Source organism: Sciurus carolinensis, chromosome 19, assembly GCF_902686445.1.
Source record: "Sciurus carolinensis chromosome 19, mSciCar1.2, whole genome shotgun sequence".
Classification (NCBI taxonomy): Eukaryota; Metazoa; Chordata; class Mammalia; order Rodentia; family Sciuridae; genus Sciurus; species Sciurus carolinensis.
Genome location: NC_062231.1, coordinates 14,944,064 through 14,964,178, shown reverse-complemented (window position 1 = coordinate 14,964,178; position 20,115 = coordinate 14,944,064). Strand labels below are relative to the sequence as shown.

At 46.6% G+C, this 20,115-nt stretch overlaps 2 protein-coding genes across 8 annotated transcripts in view; both read left to right on the top strand.

Moving 5' to 3' along the window:
* Irak2 (interleukin 1 receptor associated kinase 2) overlaps positions 1 to 12,703 on the top strand; it is a 54,882-nt gene extending 42,179 nt beyond the window's left edge. For all 3 annotated transcript variants that reach the window (XM_047535007.1, XM_047535006.1, XM_047535005.1), the window contains 4 exons: positions 861 to 923; positions 8,467 to 8,667; positions 10,057 to 10,321; positions 11,547 to 12,703. In XM_047535007.1, coding sequence (XP_047390963.1) covers positions 861 to 923; positions 8,467 to 8,667; positions 10,057 to 10,321; positions 11,547 to 11,659 — 642 coding nt within the window. In that variant the 3' untranslated portion in view covers positions 11,660 to 12,703. The remainder of the gene's footprint in view (positions 1 to 860; positions 924 to 8,466; positions 8,668 to 10,056; positions 10,322 to 11,546) is intronic.
* Positions 12,704 to 14,036: 1,333 nt separating this feature from the next.
* Tatdn2 (TatD DNase domain containing 2) overlaps positions 14,037 to 20,115 on the top strand; it is a 28,852-nt gene continuing 22,773 nt past the window's right edge. For 3 of the 5 annotated variants that reach the window (XR_007106233.1, XR_007106234.1, XM_047534554.1), the window contains exons 1-2: positions 14,040 to 14,672; positions 14,777 to 15,193. Coding sequence is in view for 1 of the 5 variants with exons in the window: in XM_047534554.1 (XP_047390510.1) it covers positions 14,783 to 15,193 (411 nt within the window). In the remaining 4 variants the exon portion in view is untranslated. Of the gene's footprint in view, positions 14,673 to 14,776; positions 15,194 to 20,115 lie in introns of all 5 variants that reach the window. The other 2 variants (XR_007106236.1, XR_007106235.1) reach the window with 2 other exon arrangements.

Sequence of the window (20,115 nt, the reverse complement as noted above, 5' to 3'; positions counted from 1 at the left end):
CCTCCTTCCCCTGGTCCCTTTCCTCTGCTCTACTGATTTCCCTTCAGTTTTCATGAGACAACCCCCTTTCTTTTCCTTTTTCTTCTCTAACTTCTACATATGAGAGAAAACGTATAGATTCTTGACGTTCTAAATTTGGCTTATTTTGCTTAACATAATGGTCTCAAGTTCCATCCATTTTCCTGCAAATGACATAATTTCGTTTTTCGTTATAGCTGAATAAAACTCCATCGTGTATGTATACCACAGAATGAAGTGATCTTTAACAATAGCAAGCTGGAAGCCAGGCAAAGTGGCACATGCCTGTAATGAGCGACTCGTGAGGCTGAGGCAGGAGGATCTCACGTTTGAGGCCAACCTCAGCAACTTAGTGAGACCCTAAGCAACTTAGTGAGACCCTCTCTCAAAGTTAAAAATAAAAAGGGTTGGGATTTAGCTCAGTGGTAAAGTGCCCCTGAGTTCAATCCCAGTACAAAAAAAAAAAAAAAGGTGTATTCGAGATGGGCACAGCATCATACACCTGTAATCTCAGCTAGTTGGGAGGCTGAGGCAGGAGGATCGAGAGTTGGAGGTAGCCTGGGCAAGATAGCAAGATGCTATCTGCCAAATAATACACACACACACACACACACTTGACTTTGAATTTCATCCTCCCTGTTTTGCTGCGAGACTGCTAGCAGCTGGGTGACGTCTTTAGTTGGAGGAGTATTCAGTGATATTCCCACGTCCCAGACTGAGCAAGATGCTGCTGGCTCAGACTCCACTACAGAGAAGCTTCTGTTATGGCCAGGTTCTCCTGCTGACCTCGTGCATGAGTGTCAGAGCTGAACCGTGGTAACTCCCTGTTCTGCTCTTTGCAGGTGCTGGCCGAGATCCTCACTGGCATCCCTGCGGTGGATAAGGACCGCAGCCCAGTTTACCTGGTAAGGGACACAGTCACTTCTGGCTAGCAGGCTGGTACCTGTGGGCCTCACTGCTGCGTGTACAGAGGTCTGGGTCCTTTTTATACCCACTGATGAGGCCTCAATCCAGGGTTTGATTTGCATTTGCGCAAAATAGCTTTCACTACCCACCCCCACCAGCCAAACAATTGCTTTCTCACGATTGAATTTAGGATGGGTAGGAAAGGCCCATTTCTTCTCCACCTACCAGGCAGTTAGATAGGGTTTGTCCTCAACTTGGTCAAAGTTAATTTCTGCCCCTTTAAACAGGTTCCTATAATAAAAGCAATACTTTTTATAGGTTGAAGATCACACAGAGACACACAAACACACTGTCATTCCAAAAAGGTGCCGGCACAGTGTGACTCTGCTCTCTGCTAGGCACTTTACATGCGTAAGCTTTCAGAATCATCTCAAAATCCCCACAATGGGGTCATGATGTTGGTCTATGGATGAGGAATGTGGGCACTGAGATCTACCTGGGACCTCAGAGTCCTACATGTCAATGCCACAATCCTGAGTTGGGTCCTCTGTGCTCCAGATCTTAAGCTCTTGACCGTGACCCTTGGCCGACTGTTTAATTCTGGTGACAGTCCACCCACCCAAACTTGCCATTACCATCCCCACCTTACTGCTGAGAAAGCTGAGGCCAAGGTGTGGTGCCCCACAGAGGTCATGGCAGGGCTGAGATTTGAGTCCTGCCTTCCACAGCATTGTTCAGGGTGCTGCACCAACCTGGGGCTCTTTCCCTGCCCAGACGTTGAGACGATTAGAAAACCAGCTGTGTGTGTGTGTGAGACCCCAAAACACCCTCTGGGATCTGGGGTGGGTAGCCCGCAGACCTCCCTGTCTATACAGAAAATCACTCCTTGTCCCTTTGCTGAACTCTGTGGGCTCCGCCCCTTTGGGCTCTGGATCCCGGATGCTGCAAAGAGGGCACAGCTTTGACATGGATGTGGTTTGGGGCCCTTTAGGGGTGATTCGTTCTTTCCTGACTTTTCTCAAGACATAGTCTCTAGCAGTCCTCTGGGACTCCCTGGAGAATTTCATATGAGGAGGGGGGTATTATGGAGGATATCATCTTTTAAAAATGTAGTTTCAGCCGGGCATGGTGGCACACACCTGTAATCCAGTGACTCAGGAGACTGAGGCAGGAGGATTGCAAGTTTAGAGTCAGCGTCAGCAACTTAGCAAGGCCCTAAGCAACTCAGTGAGACCCTGTCTTTACATAAAATACAAAAAAGGACTGGGGATGTGGCTCAGTGGTCACATGCCCCTGGGTTCAATCTCTGGTACTGAAAAAATAAAAGTAGTTTCAAAAACATATTTTCTTTCTCCTCTCTAGACCAAGTATGGGCTCCCCTCATGTCTCAGGGATGGTACATGCAAGTCGATAGGTAACCGAGATTCAGTCAGAGTGAGACTCCCTGACACTATGGTGGGAGGAGATGGCCTCTCCCGGTCCTTGCTCAGTTGCTCAGTGGCTCAATGGGGTGTTAGACATCTTAGTATCCAGAGGGCATTTGGGGTTGGTTTCCATAACAATTTAAAATGTACGTGCTGGGCTGGGGTTATAGCTCTGTGGTTGATGGAGCGCTTGCCTTGCTTGTGGAGGCCCCAGGTTCCACCTTCGGGGCCACCAGAAGGAAAAATAAAAGTGTGTATCCTTTGATGTAACTATTGAATTTGTACTCAAGAGGGATATGCACACGTTTTAGGAAAGACCTACAACAGGGACATTTGTTGTAGCTGTGTTTTATATAGTAAGGCACTGTAGGCTAGTGAAATATTAATGGGGAATTGGTTAAAGAAATTATGATGCAGTCATATATACCACGGAGTACTATGAAGTTATTTATATATAACTTTAAACTATAAATTTATAAATATTTATAATGAGAACAAAGAATACGATGATTTTTTTTTTTCTGTGCTGGGGATGGAACCCAGCCTCATGTATGCTAAACATGTACTACCACTGAGCTGCACTAGACCCGTAGCCCAAATATGATTTTTTTTTTTTTTTTTTTGGTGGTGGTACTGGGGATTGAACCCAGGGGTGCTCTAGCACTGAGCTATGTCCCCAACCCTTTTTATTTTTTATTTTGAGACAGGGTCTTGCTCAATTGTTGAGGCTACCCTTGAACTCACGATCCTCCTGCCTCAGCCTCCTGAGTTACTGGGATTACAGGTGTGTGCCAGCACACCCAATCCTGATATGATACATTTTGACATACAAATGAATACCTGAAAGGGCAACACCAAATCAAGATGATGAACATATCCATTTCTGTCCTCCTTTCTGTCCTGCTGCCATCCTTGGCAGCCAGAGACCCGCTTTGTGTCAACACACAGAGGTTTGGAATTTTGCAGTTCTGTATAAATAAATCACATGCTTGTGCTCCTAGTTTGTCGTCTTTTCCTCGCTTGGCAGAGTTGTTTGAGCCTCACCTGTGCTCTGTGTGCCTGTTGTGCACTGAGTTTGTGACTGAGCAGTGTAACTGGATGGACATGTCAGTTTGTCCATTCATTTATTGATGGGCATTTGGGGTGTTTCCAGTTTTTGACTCCTGCAAATAAAGGTGCCAGATGCAAATAAAGGTGCCAGATCCATTTGTGTGTAGGTCTCTGTGTGGACAGGTATTTCTTTTGAGGGTCAATTCATACTTCCAAGGTGGAAAAAATTGTATGAGTTTTGATAAATATATATAGACATGTGACCACCACATGATCAAGATAGCGAATGTGTCCATTGCTCCAGAAAATTACCTCAGGCCTCTTTGTAGCTGATCCCTCACCCCACTTACAGCCCTGGTGAATACCAGTCTATCTTCTGTTCATACAGATCTGTCTTGTTTCAGGGTACCATACAGATGGAACCATAGCCAGGTTCCAACTCATGTCTGGCATCTTTGGCTTGGCACAATGCCTTTGAGATTCATCTGCATGGTGCATGCGTCAGGGGTTCATCCCTTTTGATTGGTGAGGAGTGTATGGATGTGGGAGTTTTTTGTTTTTTTTTTCCCCCATTCATTTAACAATTGCTGGACATCTGAGTTGTTTCTAGGTTGTGGTGATTTTGAATAAAGCTGATAAAAGCATTCTCATTAAAAAAACAAAAGAGAACATGAGGGTCTAGAGATGTAACTAGTGGTAGCTTGGCATATGAGAGGTCCAGGGTTTGACCTTTAAAAAAAAAAAAAAAAGGAAGAATAAGAAGAAACAGGACAGGGTGACCCACACTTGTAATCCCAGCGACGCAGGAGGCTGAGGCAGAAGGATCACAAGTTCAAGGCCAGCCTCAGCAACTTAGTGAGGCCTAAAGCAACTTAGTGGGACCCTGTCTCAAAATATAAAAGGGCTGGGGATGTGGCTTAGTGGTAATGCATCTCTGGGTTCAGTCCTTGTACCCCCCAAAAAATAAATAAATAAATAGGGCTGGGGCTGTAATGCTGTGGTAGCATATTTGCCTAGTGTGCATGAAGCTTGGGTTCCTTTCCTAGTGTGCACATGTGCGCACACACACACACACACACACACACAAGAAAGATAGAAATGAATAAATAAAAACTAAAACAAATAATAAACATGAGCAGGATGTATGTTTGGACAGAGACCTATCCCCACATGCAAAAAAGCAAGTTCAGAACAGTATTATAATCCCATTTTTGGTAAAATATAATGATAACATCGTGTCATATATTTTCTTTTTTGGGGGGGGGGTACTGGGAATTGAACTCACAGTCACTTACCACTGAGCCACATCCCCAGCCCTATTTTGTATTTTATTTAGAGACAGGATCTCACTGAGTTGCTTAGCGCCTCACTGTTGCTGAGTCTGGCTTTGAACTCACAATCCTCTTGCCTTAGCCTCCCAAGCTCCTGGGATTACAGGTGTGCCACTGTGCCTGGCTTGTCATGTATTTTCTTAATTGCAAATTTGGGATAAAAATAGGACCTACCTGGTCCTAGGGATATAGCTCAGTTGCTTGTTGCAACCACAAGGCCCTGGGTTCAATCCCCAACACCACAAAAAAAAAAAAAAAAAAAAAAAAAAGAAGAACCTACCTGATAGGTATATTATATATATAGGTATATTATAGTTATATTTTTGTGTGAAATGTATAAAAGAGTGACTACAATGTGATAAGCACAAATTTATGTTAGCTATTGTTTTGATGGCTCTTAGGCTATTGCTCGCCCTTGTTATAAATAAAAATATGATAAAATGTTAGAAGCTGCATAGCAGAAAGTAATTTAATGCAAAATATTCATATATATTGCATTTGGAAAGGGGAAATGAGGGGACAAGTTAACTTTCAACCCCCAAATTTAACCACTTTGTTTAATTTTTTTCTTTTTGGTGCTGGGGATTGAATCCAGGGCCTCTTGAGTGCTGAGCATATACTTTACCACTGAGCTGTACCCTAACCCCTGTCGTATTTTAATTTTTAACAAAAACTTCTTGTAATAATGATACTGCTTCTGTCGTAATGATTTCTACTTAACAACGTTTTTTTATTTCAGTCATTCCACACTTGGCTTAGAGAACCCAGCAGCACAGGGACTCCAGTCTTCTCTCCCCATCATCCCTTCCTGCTGCAGGGATGGTCACTTCTCCAAGCCCCTTGTGATCATGGACAGTTTGAAAGCAAATCCCAGATCTTATGTGACTACACCCATAAAATAGTTATTTTCTTAATTCCTTGCTATGATTTAATAACCACTCCTTATTAAGATTTCCCAAATTGTCTCAAAAGCTTTGTTTTTCTGCATTGCTGGGGATGGAGCCAGGGCCTCACACAGGCTAGGCCAGCACTCTGCCCCTGAGCTGCACCCACAGCCCCACAGTTCCTTTTTTTTTTTTTTTGGGGTGCTGGGGATCGAACCCAGGGCCTTGTGCTTACAAGGCAAGCACTCTACCGACTGAGCTATCTCCCCAGCCCCCCACAGTTCCTTTTGAAAGATAGTTTGCTTAGCAGACCCAAAGAAAGTCCTCAGTGCTATTGTGTTCTCTCAGGGCCCCTCCTGCCTGTGCCTTTTGTACCATCATTGCATTTTTGCATAAAGTGAGTCAACAGTAGACTGCTGCTGCTCTGGTCTTACTCACTGTGTCCTTGTGGTCTCTTTCACTTGTTCCTCTGTTCCCCACATTTCCTTTGCCCTGGGGGCTGGCGCTTCAGAGTTGGTGGAGGTTCATGTCAGAGCACTTCCTCCAGGTGCCCTGGGCTTGCCCTGGGTCCTACTGAGCGCTGAGATTAGTGCTGACTCCTCAGTTGTGAAGTTCCATCATGCTGTCACAACCTGTTCTCAGCACTTCCTGCGGAGGGTGACTAGATAAGATCTGTCTTTCCATCAGGGCTGCTACTCCTATCAGTCTTTCAGTCGAACCACTGGTTCCTTTCCAGTTGGTTGTAACCTACATGCAGTTTCTGGTTCCTTTCCAGATGGTTGTAACCTACGTGCCTGTCAATCATAAGCTTGACTATTGCTTATTCATGTGTCGCCTTTGAACACCATCCTGTATTCAGTTATTTATTTAATTTTGTGGTGCTGGGGATGGAACTCAGGGCTTTGCCCGTGCTAGGCAAGTGCTCTACCACTGAACAACACCCCCAGGCCCACTTTTTAAAAAGATAAACATTTAAAAAGCAGAGCTCACACAAGGGAATTGTGCAAACGTACCCCTTGCCCGCTATAGATTTCTCCCCAGGTGTTGATCCTGTGGCTGTTCCTTAGATCCTCACACCACCCATTGCCTGGATGGGGAGACTGTAGCAGAGTGGTGTTTATTTTGTTTATTTTGAAGTAAGCATCACAACCCATGGCAGATAATCTTTCAGAGTTATTTTTTCTGAATTGTAAATGTATTTGTTGTGGTTTCTTTTGTTTGTTTGTTTTTATACCAGGAATTGAACCTAAGGGTGCTTAACCACTAGGCCACATTCCTGACCCTTTTTATTTTTTATAGAGATAGGGTCTTGCTAATTGCTTAGGTCTTGCTAAGTTACTGGGGCTGGCTTTGAAGTTGCAATCCTCCTGCCTCAGCTTCCTGTGTCACTGGGATCACATTGTGCAGCACAGTGCCCTGACACTCCCCACCAGCACTCTTGTTTCTTTTGATGGTTACAGCCTATGTACTGAAATTCCCAGCTTTTCCATTCATTTCGATTCTCTCTTGGAGAACCTGGTGGCAATGGCAGCGCCCAGGATTCCATCTTCGGCAGGGTAAGCACAGGCAAGGGTTAACTTCCGAGCCTGCTGCTTCCCACCCCTGACTTTGATCACAAGTTTTTTCATGGAGACCCTGGTGGCCATGGAGGCAGAAAGAGCCCAGGTCATTGTTAACAAGGCTTAAGTCAAGAATGTGAATCAAGCGCTCAGCTGGCAGTAAGTGGTGTGCAAATGATAGTTGTCACTGGAGTTTACCACCAATGGGCTATTGAATATTGATTCTGCATCAGGTTCCCACTGTGCTGTAGGTACATTATCTCGTTACTGTTTGTATACTAGGAGTGAGGTATTTTTGTTACTCTAATTTCCTGAAGCAGTGAGGCCTAGAAAGGTCAGGCCCTAGTGGTTGCAGGATGAGTGCACTATGGGATGCCTTAGGAGTGTAGGGAATTTAGATTCTCCAGTTCCTGGGTGTTTCTCTGGTGTCTGGGAGCCGGGCATTGTTTTTTGTTTTTTTTTTTTCTTTTCTTTCTTTCTTTTTTTAAATTTATTTTTATTATAAACGGGATACATGTTGTTTCTGTTTGTACATGAAGTAAAGGCATACCATTTGTGTAATCATACATTTACATAGGGTAATGGTGTTTGATTCATTCTGTTATTTTTTCCTCCCCCCCACCCCTCTTTTCCCTCTATACAGTCCCTCCTTCCTCCATTCTTGCCCCCCTCCCACCCCCCATTATGTGTCATCATCCGCTTATCTGTGAGATTTGTCCTTTGGTTTTTTTGAGATTGGCTCATCTCACTTAGCATGATATTCTCCAATTTCATCCATTTGCCTGCAAATGCTGTAATTTTATTATTCTTTATGGCTGAGTAATATTCCATTGTGTGTGTGTGTGTATGTGTGTGTGTGTGTGTGTGTGTGTGTGTGTGTGTATATATACACACCACAGTTTCTTTATCCATTCATCAATTGAAGGACATCTAGATTGGTTCCACAATCTGGGCATTGTATTTTATTTATTTATTTATTTGTACTGGAGATTGAACCCAGGGGCACTTTACCCTTGGGCTACATCCCCAACCCTTTTTATTTTTTATGTTGATAAAGGGTCTCACTAAGTTGCTGAGGCTGGCCTCAAACTTGGGATCCTCCTGTCTCAGCTTCCGAGTTCCTGGGATTATGGGCATGTGCCACCATGTCAGGCCTGGCATTTATTTTTTAAATGTCCTGTGGGGTGTCTGAGAGGGTATTGGGGCTCAAGGGTAGTCCTGCCGGTGGGCAGGGCATGTGGGTGGCTGCCACAGCCTGCAGCTCACAGGGACCTTTCCACCCTTCTTCCCACAGAAGGATTTACTCCTCAGCGAGATTCCTAGCAGTACCTCCTCACTCTGCTCCAGGAAGATGGGTGTGGAGAAGGCAGTGGCAAAGGAGATCTGCCAGAAGTACCTGGAGAAAAGGGCGGGGGTGCTGCCGGGGCGCTGTGCGGAGGCCCTGGGCGCAGCCGTCGGCCTCTGCCTGCGGAGGCGTCACGCCAGCCTGGCGGAGGTGAGCCTCGCCCTCAGCTGGGCCCCACTTCCCGGGGCTCCCTGGGTCTGCTGCCTGGGTCGGCCTTGCCGGGGCTCGCCAGGGCATGAGCTTATGAACCATAGAAACTACTGGAGCCCTCACAGGCAAAAAGGGGCAGCGTGCGGACAGTGGGGGAGCCTGAGAGCAGGTGTGTTGCTGGACCAGACTCCCTGATGCTTACCCAACTCTGCTTTCTCCAAAGGTACTTCATCCCCTCTCTCCTCTCTGGGTCCCCCTTTCTCTTTCCCTCCGTCTTCTTTGTGAGGGTGGCATGTAGCAGGATCTGGAGGCCTACATGAAAACTCCTGTGTGTTGTGTGTGAAATCTGTAAATTCATACCTGAACATATATATATATATATATATAATATAATATAATATATAAAATATATATATATATATTTATTTATATTTTTTATATGAGTTTATAGATTTCAATACAACACACAATGAGTATATATCTATCTATCTATATATATACACACACACACACACACACACAAATATATACATATATTATTTTGAGACAGGGTCTTGCCAAGTTGCTGAAGGCCTCCCTCAGTTACTGAAGCTGGCTGGCCTGGATCTTGTGATTCTCCTGCCTCAGCTTCCTGAGTTACTGGGATTACAGGTGTGTGCCACTGCACCCTGACCATACATTCAGCTTTTACAAGGCACTGAGGAAATGTGATTTGTTACTATAATTAGAAGTCTGCATGGCCGAGTGTACCCCCCTCAAAAAAAAAAAAAAGATCTTCACGCCCTTTGTGGGTGTGTGCATGTACACACATGAGCATGCATGTGTGCAAAAGATTGCAATTAATGAATTTAGTGGTTCACTTTACCAAACAGCAGAGAGGACCAGTCTTGCTCTGCTTTCAGGGCAGTTAGACCTCTGGTGTGTCACTGTCAAGGCTGTGTCTCTGGCCCTGTCTCCATCTCTTGCTTCTGCTCTGCTCTCTGTTGTGGCTTCGTGTTGTCTTTCTGTAAATGGATTTCCTGTGTTTGGTGGGGACTCTGGTTGTGCCACTAGAAAGCAAAGGGCAGTTTTTGAGCTCTAGGTGTAAAATCCCAAGGGAGGGTTCCAGTTGGTTGGTTTGGGTCATGTGCCCAAAGCTGGACCAGTCAGGTGGCCAGAGGAATGGGGTTCCATGACTGGCCCATCTGGGCTCGTGTGCTGTCTTTCATTTATGGCTGTGGGGTGTGGGAGTCAAGTTCAGATTTTTTCAAAGGCAGGATGCTGTTCTTCCAATAAAACAACAGCCATTTGATGGCTGACTGTCTCCCTCCCGAGGCCTGGGAGACAAGGTTTTTGGCTTTCGATTTTAGAAAGGGTTCTTGACAAGTGCTCTCCTCCCTCCTCCCCAAGGCACGTGACTCTGTGGCTGCAGTGGAAGAGTGGTTCCGAGGTCAGGAGACCTCGATCCCTTGGAGTGGGTTCTCTGAGGGCACAGGTGCTTCCTCCAACACCCCTGAGGAAACAGATGACGTGGATGATGGTAGCCTTGATGCCCCCTCCTCTGTGAGGGCCTCTCCTGTCCCTGCAGAGAATGGAGAAGGAAGGCTGCAGGACACCAGGGGAGTGGAGGCGGACTCCTCTGAGGCCTGTGCTGGCCCCTGGGCTCCCGAGGATGGTAAGCAGGGAAGGTCTTACGCACCGTCATTGGTGTGTCTCTGACTTCCACCCAGCATTTCTTCCTCTGTTGCCCTCTTTCACTCCTTCATTTAGGTATCCACCCATTCACTGACCAGCCAGGTGCACAAAGAGAAACCCAGGAGTTATCCTGATGCTTCCCTCTCTTCCCTGTGCCCTCCTCCAGCCAGTCACCCAGTCCTGTCCATTTGCTTCCTGAACCTCTCTCATCTCCATCTCCCCTTTCCCCCTCCACGGTCTAAACTTCTGTCCTTTTTCTGGGACTGCACAGCCTACCCTCATCTTCCTTTATCCAGTCTAGTCCCACCTTTACCAGTTCTTTCTCTAGAAGCCAACAATAGTGGTTTCTATGTTTATTTATCCATGTATTTATTTCTGTGGGGTTGGGAATGGAATCCAGGGCCTCACATATGCTAGGCAAGTGCTCCAATGAGCTACACCCCCAGCCCTAGAATGTTTTTTTATTTTATTTTGTTTGTTTGTTTGGCACTAGGGAATTGAACCCAGGGGTGCTTGAACATTGAGCTATATTCCTAGCTCTTTTTATTTTTTATTGAGAGACAAGGTCTTATAAGTTTCTCAAGGCCTTTGCTACGTTGCTGAAGCTAGCCTTAAACTTGTGATCCTCCTGTCTCAGCCTCCAGAGGCACTAGAATTACAGCGCTGGCCCTTAGAGTGGTTTTTAAAAACAAAGTGCTCACGACACACCCTTGTTTGAAGTCCCTAACTCAGAGACCCAGTCAGAACTCTTCCCCAGGACCATCAGGGTCCTGTGTGGCCTCTCCGTGCCTACCTCTTCATCTTTACCAGCCACCTCTAAAGAGAGCTTCCATCCCTGCCACTTGAGTCCAAATACCCCAGGCTTCCTTCTGAAATAAAAATTAGGAAGACCTTTTCTATGAAGTGGCCTGGTCCCCTTGAATACCTAGGTGTGGACCACTCCTCCTGCTGCTCTTCCCACAGTGGGGAGAGAGAAGCTGTAGTGTTGTGGACTCCAAACCTTCCACTGTGGAGAGGAGCACAGGAGTCCCCTCCTGTCTGGAAAGGTGGACTTCCCTGCTAAGGAAGAAGCCATGAGCATGCTTGGTATCTGAGACCTGACTGAAAAACCTGATTTAAGGGAGATTGTGATTAAATCTCACTTTCAAAGAATTGTAATAACTTTTATTCAGGTTGCTCTTTTTTAACTTTCCATTGATCTGTAGCTACAGAGACTTCTTGGAAAGTTGAGATCAATGAGGCCAAAAGGAAATTGATGGAGAACATCCTGCTTTACAATGAGGAAAAACTGGACAGCACTGAACTTTTTGGACCTTGATGACTGGAACACAGCGGAGGACCCTTGTCCTCAATTGGAAAGAGAAGTGACCAATCAAGGAAAAGGTCTGAGGCAGACTCCAAGTTCTGCCAAGAGGAGAACATTAACTTTCCATTATGGAAGGGAAGGAAACTTCCATTTCACCAGAGTGAGTGAGAAGACCAGGGACCTCAGCTTTTACAGACACAAAAATCCACAAAGTGTTCTTCCTGTCTGGGATTTGTTAGTCAGAGCTGGGTATCAAGAGATGGAAGCTGAGGCCTGGTACATGTGCCCAGGATGTGGGTGATTTTGTGGTTCTGGGGAGCCCATGACGATATCCACACCAGTAAAAACTGTCACCCCAGCAGCTCTCAGCGCTTGGCAACTGTCAGAGCGATTCTGCAATGCCGATATTGATTTCCAGAGCTAAGACCTGCGTGTCACATTTGCCAACAACCACCTGCAAACTTCCATACCCTGAAAGGTATTCAACTTGTGTCCCAATGAAGTTCTTGACTCACTCTCAAGGTCTCAGATGTTACAAATGCCAGGCACTTGGCAAAGGACTCTCTGGGCTTTCTACTTCCTCCCGGTAATGTTGTAACTCGCAGATATTTATTAAGTGCCAGCTCAGTACCTGTACTCTCCCCATCTTACTAATGTTTGTATTTTTAATGGAGCTTTTATTCTGAGTCTTTGTGTTATTTATGACTGGATGAAGAATCAGGAGAAGTAACCTCATATTTGATTCTGCTGCTATGGAAGTCAGTTTCTTTGTAAGTAAGACACCACCTGTTCATTCTCCCTGCCTCAGTTGTAGGGAGGAACAGATGCAATGGCTACAGAAGCACTTTGAAAATGCACTTGTCCTATTTTATAAAATAAGTAAAGTATTAAGTGTATATTTCTGCCATGTCTCCAATGTTTATGCATTGGGTATATTTTTGAAAAATCATGTTGCAAATCTGTCCAGGAAACAAATGCTATTTTTACTGCACTAGGAAAAATGTCATATTTAAAATAATTCTATTTTTTTTTTGTAAAATAAAAAATATTTGTAAAAACAACATATATCTTATAGTTGTTTTTGTGTCTGGATGAATTTAAGGTGCTTGCCTTAATATTTTCAATTTATTTTGGGTTTAATCGGATGTAAACCTCACCATAAGTCAAGGAATATTTATATAACCAATTCCTCAGTGGATATTAAGGTTGTTTTAATCTTGCTGCTTGGGTTACCTTCCAAGGATCTTGTACTAATATACACATCTATCAGCTCTGTAAGGGAGGGAGTGCATTCCCCCACATCTCAGCTCTAAAGTATATCATGCTTTGATCCCTGCCAGTCTAATGGGTGGAAAATTGTAATTTTATCCATAATATTTATTTATTGTGGTACTGGGGATTGAACCCCGAGTACCCTATCACTGAGCTACAGTGCCCCCAATTCCTTTTGTTTATTTATTTAAATACTTAAAAAAAAGTTTTTGGACTTTTATTTTACTTATTTATATGCAGTGCTGAGAGTCAAACCCAGTATGCTTCACACATGCTAGGCATGTCCTCTACCACTGAGCCACAACCCCAGCCCTCACTTTTAAATGTTTTATTTCGAGACAGGGTCTTGTCCAGGCTGGCCTCAAATTTGCCATCTTCCTGACTAAGCCCCGAATCGTTGGATAGGTGTGCACCACTATGCCAGGCTTATTTGTAGTTTTTAAATGACTGAAGTTGAGCCATCTTCTCATGTTTAAAAAGCTGCTCCTAATTTAATCATTGGTTATCTTATGGGGAGTATTTCTATCTAGTGTGAATATCAGCCTTTGGTAATATGATGCAAATCTGTAAATTTGCCTCTCCTTTTGAGATTTTTGTGCCAGGCGGATATTCTACATTTTTGTGTAGCCCCTCTCTCTCTTTGTTTGAGATTTCTTATGCTAATCCCAATTCTGTCACCTTCTGTGTGTGTCACTTGATCTCTCTGAGCCAGCTTCCTGCTTCTGTAAAGTGGGTGATGATGCTTAGGGCTTGATGTGGGTTCGATGTGCGAATCCGGATGTGAAAGCAGCCGGCCAAGGGGGCCAGCGCTGAGACGCGCGGCCGGGGTTCGCGGACGCCCCCTATCCGCAGAGGGCTGGCCTGAGGAACTGCGGCCCGGCCTCAGCTTCGCGCTTTCCGGGCCCACGTGAGCGGCCCCGCCCCGTCTGGCTTAGGACCAGTGCGCGAGCTTCGTAAGGCGTAAGGTCCCGCCTCCGCGCCGCTTGGCCAAGAGGAGCGCTCGGTCTTGCTCGGAGTCCCGCCCCTTGCCGACTCGAGCAATGGGCTCTCTCCGTTCGGCGCAGGCCCCTCCCCCGCCGCTTGCCGGGCCGCGGGCCGCAGGGCTCGTTCCGGGGGGCGGGCGCCGCGGCGGCCGGAGTGGTCGCAGCGCGGGCGGAGGCCGGGCCTGGCCGCAGGACCAGGGTGGGGGGCGAGTGGGCGCCCGGGCGGCGCGGCCGGGCTGGCGTCTGAGCCGCGGCGGCAGGGACGGCTAGGCGGCCGGGTGGGGTAGGGGTCTGACCTGAGGCGGCGGACGGGGGCGCCGCCGGCTGCCGAGCGGCGGCGGCAGGGGCCCTTTTCGGCTCGGGGCGGGTCGTCGGGGCCGCTGGAGCAGGGCGGGCTGTCGCGCGGGGTCGGGCCCTGCCCTCCGGCCCGCCCTCGGCCGCCAGGGCCTCCGGGCCGCGCGCCCGGCCCGCGGGCTGCGGTTCCGGCCGCCATGTGTGGACCTTAAAGCGTCTTTGGAAGCGCTTTGACATCTGTGAAGGGCTTTGTATTGCAAACTAAATTGAAGCGCTTAGCAGTCCCGGAAGCGCTTTGAGGTCTCCGAAGTAGCGCGGTGCAAACAGAAGCGCTTGGTGATCACGGAAGCACGTTGTGGTTTTGGGAGCCAAACCGAAGCCTTTAGTCAATCTCGAATCGTTGGGACTTCTCCGAAGCGCTTTGGCATCTCTGAAACCTTGAGAACTGTGATGGGCAGTGGAAAGAAGAGGGAAAGGTCAGTGAGGCCAGCCCCTGGCCTTGACCTTCTGGCTTGCTTTCCCCAGAGGGTCGGGGGTGGCGGGAGGGCTGGTGTTAATCCAGGTCCCCTTTGCCTTGCAGGTGCCCATGGCGTCGGAGCGGCGCAAGGTCAAGTACCACTGGAGCAGCACTTCGGAAGGGTGTCCCAGCAAGCGCAGCTGCCTCCGGGAGCCCAGTGATGTGGCCCCCTCCAGCCGGCCAGCCCACAGCTCTGCGTCGCGTTCACGAGGGGGCAGCAGCTCCAAGCGCCTGAAAGCTTGCAAGGAGGACGATGTGGCCTGCTCGCCGAGGTTATCCAGGAGCTCATCCCGCCGCAGACATTCCTCCTCCTCCTCCTCCTCCCATTCCTCTGGCCCAGGTGTGGGCGGGGCCGCCTCCAAAGGCTGCCTGATTCGGAGCGCTCGGGCGTTCCTTTCGTCGAGGGGATCCTCTATGCGCCCTACCAACCCCTCCCTAGAAGAAATGGCTTCTCTAGAGGAGGAAGCCTGCAGCCTTAAGGTAGGTGGCTGCCACGCTGTGCAGTCGGCAAAGCTTCTTCCACGTGGCTTGAGAGGTTGGGAATGGGAACTTTGGTGGGAGGAGACTGAGAAGGATCTTGTCCTTCAAGGTCTCTGGGTCTTCCCTACTCCACCCGAATGCGGAATACCAGTCTGCCAGGGGTGGCCTGAAGTTCCGTAAAGAGGTACTTTTCAAACTTGGTAGCCTCGTGGAACTACTTGGAAAGCTTTAAAATACTTGTGCTTGCTTCCCACCCCAAAGAAAGAGATTTCACTAGACCGAGGTGGGGTCTGGGCTTCCACATTTTTTACCTGCTCCTTAGATAATTGTAAATGTGGCTGAAGAATCACTGCAGTAGGAAGTGAATTGCATGCTCAAGAGGCAGATGAATCTGTTTTGGTTGCTCATTTTAAGGAATGGTTCCTTTGTACTGGAACCACTCTGAAGAGCAGAGCCAAGGAATTTGGTTGTTTTCTTGGTTTTGCACCAGAGTCGTGGTTTCCAGCATTTGGGGATTTTGCTTGAAGGTGTTTTTTTTTTTTTTTAATTTTTAAATTTTTTTAAATTAAAAAAAATTTTAATGTTATAGATAGACTCAATACTATTACTCCATTTATTTATTTATGTGTGGTGCCCACGGTTGAACCCAGGGCCTCACATGTGCTTTTTTTTTTTTCCTTCCCTCTTTTGGGGGAGGAACTGGAGTCTAGTTCCCCAGGGGAAATACACAAGAGGGTTTCACATGTGCTGGAGGCCCAATGAGTGCTTGAAACAGACTTTGAACAGGTATTTATGGAGGGCCTAGTTTGTGTGGTGCAGTGTCATAGGTGTGTGGGAGTCTCCTGTAACAAAGACCAGTCTCCAGTTTGCATTTTAAGTTTTGGATCTTCAGGCTTGAAAGAGGGAGGACTTTGCATGTGGCAGAGCAGAAAAAGTCTTTCTGGGGTGAAATGGATTTCCCCTGGAGAAAGTTGTTATACAGAAACAATAATAGCCCCTAAGGAAATTAGGGTCCCCCTCCCACCCCCCAGAAGACTTATAGGGGAGTTTGTTATGAGGGGCTGAGAAATGAGACCGTATTTGGCTGTTAATCTTGGGGGGCCCTTTGCCCAAGTACCAAGTTTTATCTGAACTTAGCATGTGGATTTTTTTTTTTTTTTTAAATACTAGTTAATGAGTTGAAAAGCTGTCTTTGGCATAAGAATATGAAATATGATTTAAATGTAAATCAGGTAAATATGGGGCTTTGCTCATACCACTTGCCATTAATTCCTCCAAGTGGACTTGGAGGCACATTGTCAAATAGTCGATTACTGACAAGCCTCATGTCAGGTGGAGAAATTTAAGTCTTGCCAGGTGTGCTGACAGGAAACTGGTGTGGGGCAGGAATTTATCTTAGTTTCAGGTGTGCTGTATCCCGGGCTAAGGCTGTCCTGATTGGTATTTAAGACTGGAGGGTGTGGCCAGGGTTGGAAGTGCACACCTGTAATCCCAGCTACTCTGGAGGCAGAGGTAGGAGGATTCCAAGTTTAAGGCCAGCAATTTAGTGAGACCCTGTCTCAAAATAAAAACTAGAAAGGGCTGGGGGTTTAGCTCTGTGGTTGAGTGCCCCAGGTTCGATTCCTAATAAAGGGGAAGAAAAAGTTGAGGGTGTGGCCTTTGATCTGGATGGGTCTAATCCTAGGGTGAATCCACCTTTTTCTTATTAAAGTCAAAGGAGTTTTAGCCATGCAGGGCACACCTCTAATCCTAGAGACTGAACAGTGAGGCAGGAGGATTGCAAATGCGAGACCTGCAGCCTGAGCAACTTAGACCCTATTTCAAAATAAAAAGGACTGGGATTGTAGCTCAGTGGTAGAGTGCTTGTGGGTTCAAACCCTATTGCTGTTTAAAAAAAAAAAAAGAGAGAGAGAGAAAGAAAAGTTAAAAGACTCTTGATGGCAGAACCCAGTTCAATAGTTTCAGTAAGCACCCGAGGGTAATTGTTTGTCAGGTGCCATTGGATCCCTGAACTCTGATCACACTGTGGTGGGAGGACTGGAGATGAGGTCATGTGACTATCCCACAGTATTGCTGCAAGATTTTATTAGCCAAGGGAATTTGGATCTTATTCTAAGCAAATTTGGATTGTATTCTAAGCCATTAAAGAGTTCCTGTAGGGTTCTGTACAGAGGAAAGGCAAATTGGCATTGTAGAAAGATCGTCACGTTGAGGGAACGTATTATCAATCTAATTGTCCATTTCTCGCACTGCTGAGGTCTCTGTAGAGTTGTGTTTATGCCTCTGGTACCTGTCTCCTCTGTCCACACCTTTTGTCTTGCACTGAGGTCCTGCGGGAACTCGTTTGTCTATTAAGTCTAAGGTTTCTGAGCAAGCACACCTGAGGGGCACTGATGGAAAAAGCACACGCCCTTCCAAGATCACCTTGCCACTGTCCTGTCTCTACCTGCCCACCTGTTCTCCTGTGTCTGTTCTGTAAACTTCGAGGGGTACATATTTGGCTTTTAGTGCCAGGACATGGAACATTCAGAAGGGACAAAGTTTGAATATTTTTAGCGGTGCTGGGCATTGAACACACAGCATCATAACTGATAGTTTTGGCACTGAGCCAAAACTCAGCTCCTGGGCATTTCAGAATCACTAGAGATTCCTGATGCCCAAGCCTCACTTTGTTCCTTTGTTGGCTCTAGGACAATTGAGAAGTTTTCTCAAATTCTGATGTTCATAATCTTAGTTCTTACTTTTTTTAAAAAAAAATTAACATTGGCATATTTATGGGGCAATTATAATATTTCAGTGCATGTGTACAATATAAAATGATCAGATCTGGGCAAATGACATCCATTGCTGCAAACATTTATCATTTCCTTGCGTTGGAAACATTTAGAATCCTCTTTCTGGACTGGAGATGTGGCTCAGTGGTTGAGTGCTTGCTTTACCTGTGTTCAATGCCTAGCATTGGCCAAAAAAAAAAAAAAAAAGTAAAAAAGAATTGTAGACCTTACATATTGAATTTTAAGTTTATCAGCCATACAATGTAAAGTAAATAGGTGTTACTGAGTGATAGAACACATGCTCAGCATGTGCAAGGTCCCGGGTAGTAAAAATCCTCTTTACTAGCCACTTGGAAATACACAGTTGTTAGTCAGGACCTTTCTTTATGCCCTGGATGCTGGGGAATTGGCAGAAAGGTGGAAGATGATGCTGAGAAGTTTGGGATTTATTCTACAGAAAAATGCAGTGCCATCGAAGGGTTGTAAGCAGAGGCAGGACATTATGGGATCTGCTGTGCAGAGCTTCTGCCATGCTGAAGGGAGCTGGTTAGGAAGCATGGAGATTGTTCTAGGTCAGGAACGTGGTAGCCATGTCTCCAGTCATCTTGCTTCCTGTCTTTGGAGACTCTCAATTCACCATGCATGCTGCCAGGAAAAACAGGAATTGCTCCTTTTTGACGCCAGGTAATTTCCTCTTTTGCACTTCCTGCCCAGGGTCTGCCTTATCCTAACCTTCATGGGTTTCTGTCACCTGTTGAACTTGCCCAGTGACCCTCATTGGTTCTCCTTATCTCTTGCCTCTGCAGCCTTTGTTAGGGTATCTCACTCTTATAGTTTTTCTCCTTGGCTTCCAGAGTGTTAGGAGAACTTGAGTTTGAATCCCATTTCTGCCACCTACAAGCCATGTAGCAGTTTTCCTCTCTATAAAAGAGGGATGGCAGCCGTGGCAGCTCTGTTCATTATAAATCCACATGCTAACTAGGAATTAGCATATTCCTACTTTTTCTTTTTCCCCCCACTATAGTCTTGATCTTTATACCTAGAGTTGGCCAACAGCTGGTGCATAGATTGAAGGTAGCCTACTGTCCTCTCTGTATTTAAAATTTTGGAAGACTCACTTTAAAAATTTAAATCTGGGCTGAGGTGTAGCTCAGTGGTAGAGAGCTTGCCTGGCATGCAGGAGGCCCTGTGTTCCATCCCCTGCAACACAAAACACACATTTATTACTCTGGAATAGGGGTGTGGCTCAGTAGTAGGAAGTGTGCTTAGCATGTGGAGGCCCTGGGTTCAGTCCCCAGCACCACAAAGAACCACCAGACCTGGAACTTCATACTGGGATAATGCTCCCCCTCTAGTATGTATACATGTATATATATGCACATAGTATATGTTTTATTTTTGCTGGGGTCAGGGAAATGGAGCCCAGGGTCTTGCATGTGCTAGGCAGGCGCTCTACCGCCTAGCTGCACCTCCTTTTTTATTTTTCTTCTTAGCACTTGTCACCCTCTGACATAGGTTTTGAAAAGTGAAAAGGCGCCCAGACAAACCACTCTGGACCCGAACTCACGTAAGAGATTCTATTCAGCAGACGAACAGCGTCTGCCCTGAAGACAGAGAAAGCACGCGGGAGAGAACATGGTGGGGGAAACTTCACTTAATAGTTGAATTTCCCGGGCTCAGTACGATCTGGCCAATCACTGAACAGTTAGAATTCGCGGGCTACGGGTTAGCCAATGGCTGCCGAGCACAGGCTGACAGGTGGACCAATGGCTGACTAGGATGGCAGACAGCTGGGTTGCTGTCATGCCTCCTTGTCTTTCCTCTCAGGCGCGTCCTGCCGACCACCTAGGAAGGAGCGCCACAAGGTCGTAGGATTTGCTGGTCTTGGGCAGCCCAAAGCGGGAGCCAGACTGCTGCCTGCGGTAGCAAGCCGACACCTGGCTGGTTCACATGGGCAGAGAGCTACGTCAGCAGTTTTGGACCTGCCGCGCCATATCTGCCCGCCGGGCAGCCCACTGAGCACTACAGATTTCACTTGTTTGTCTTGCCAGTCCTCTGGTTTTTCCTTCCCTCACCAACTGCAATAAGCTCCAGGAAGCAGGCAATTTTGTGTCTGTTATTGAATGCTAACCCCCCAGCTCTGGAACA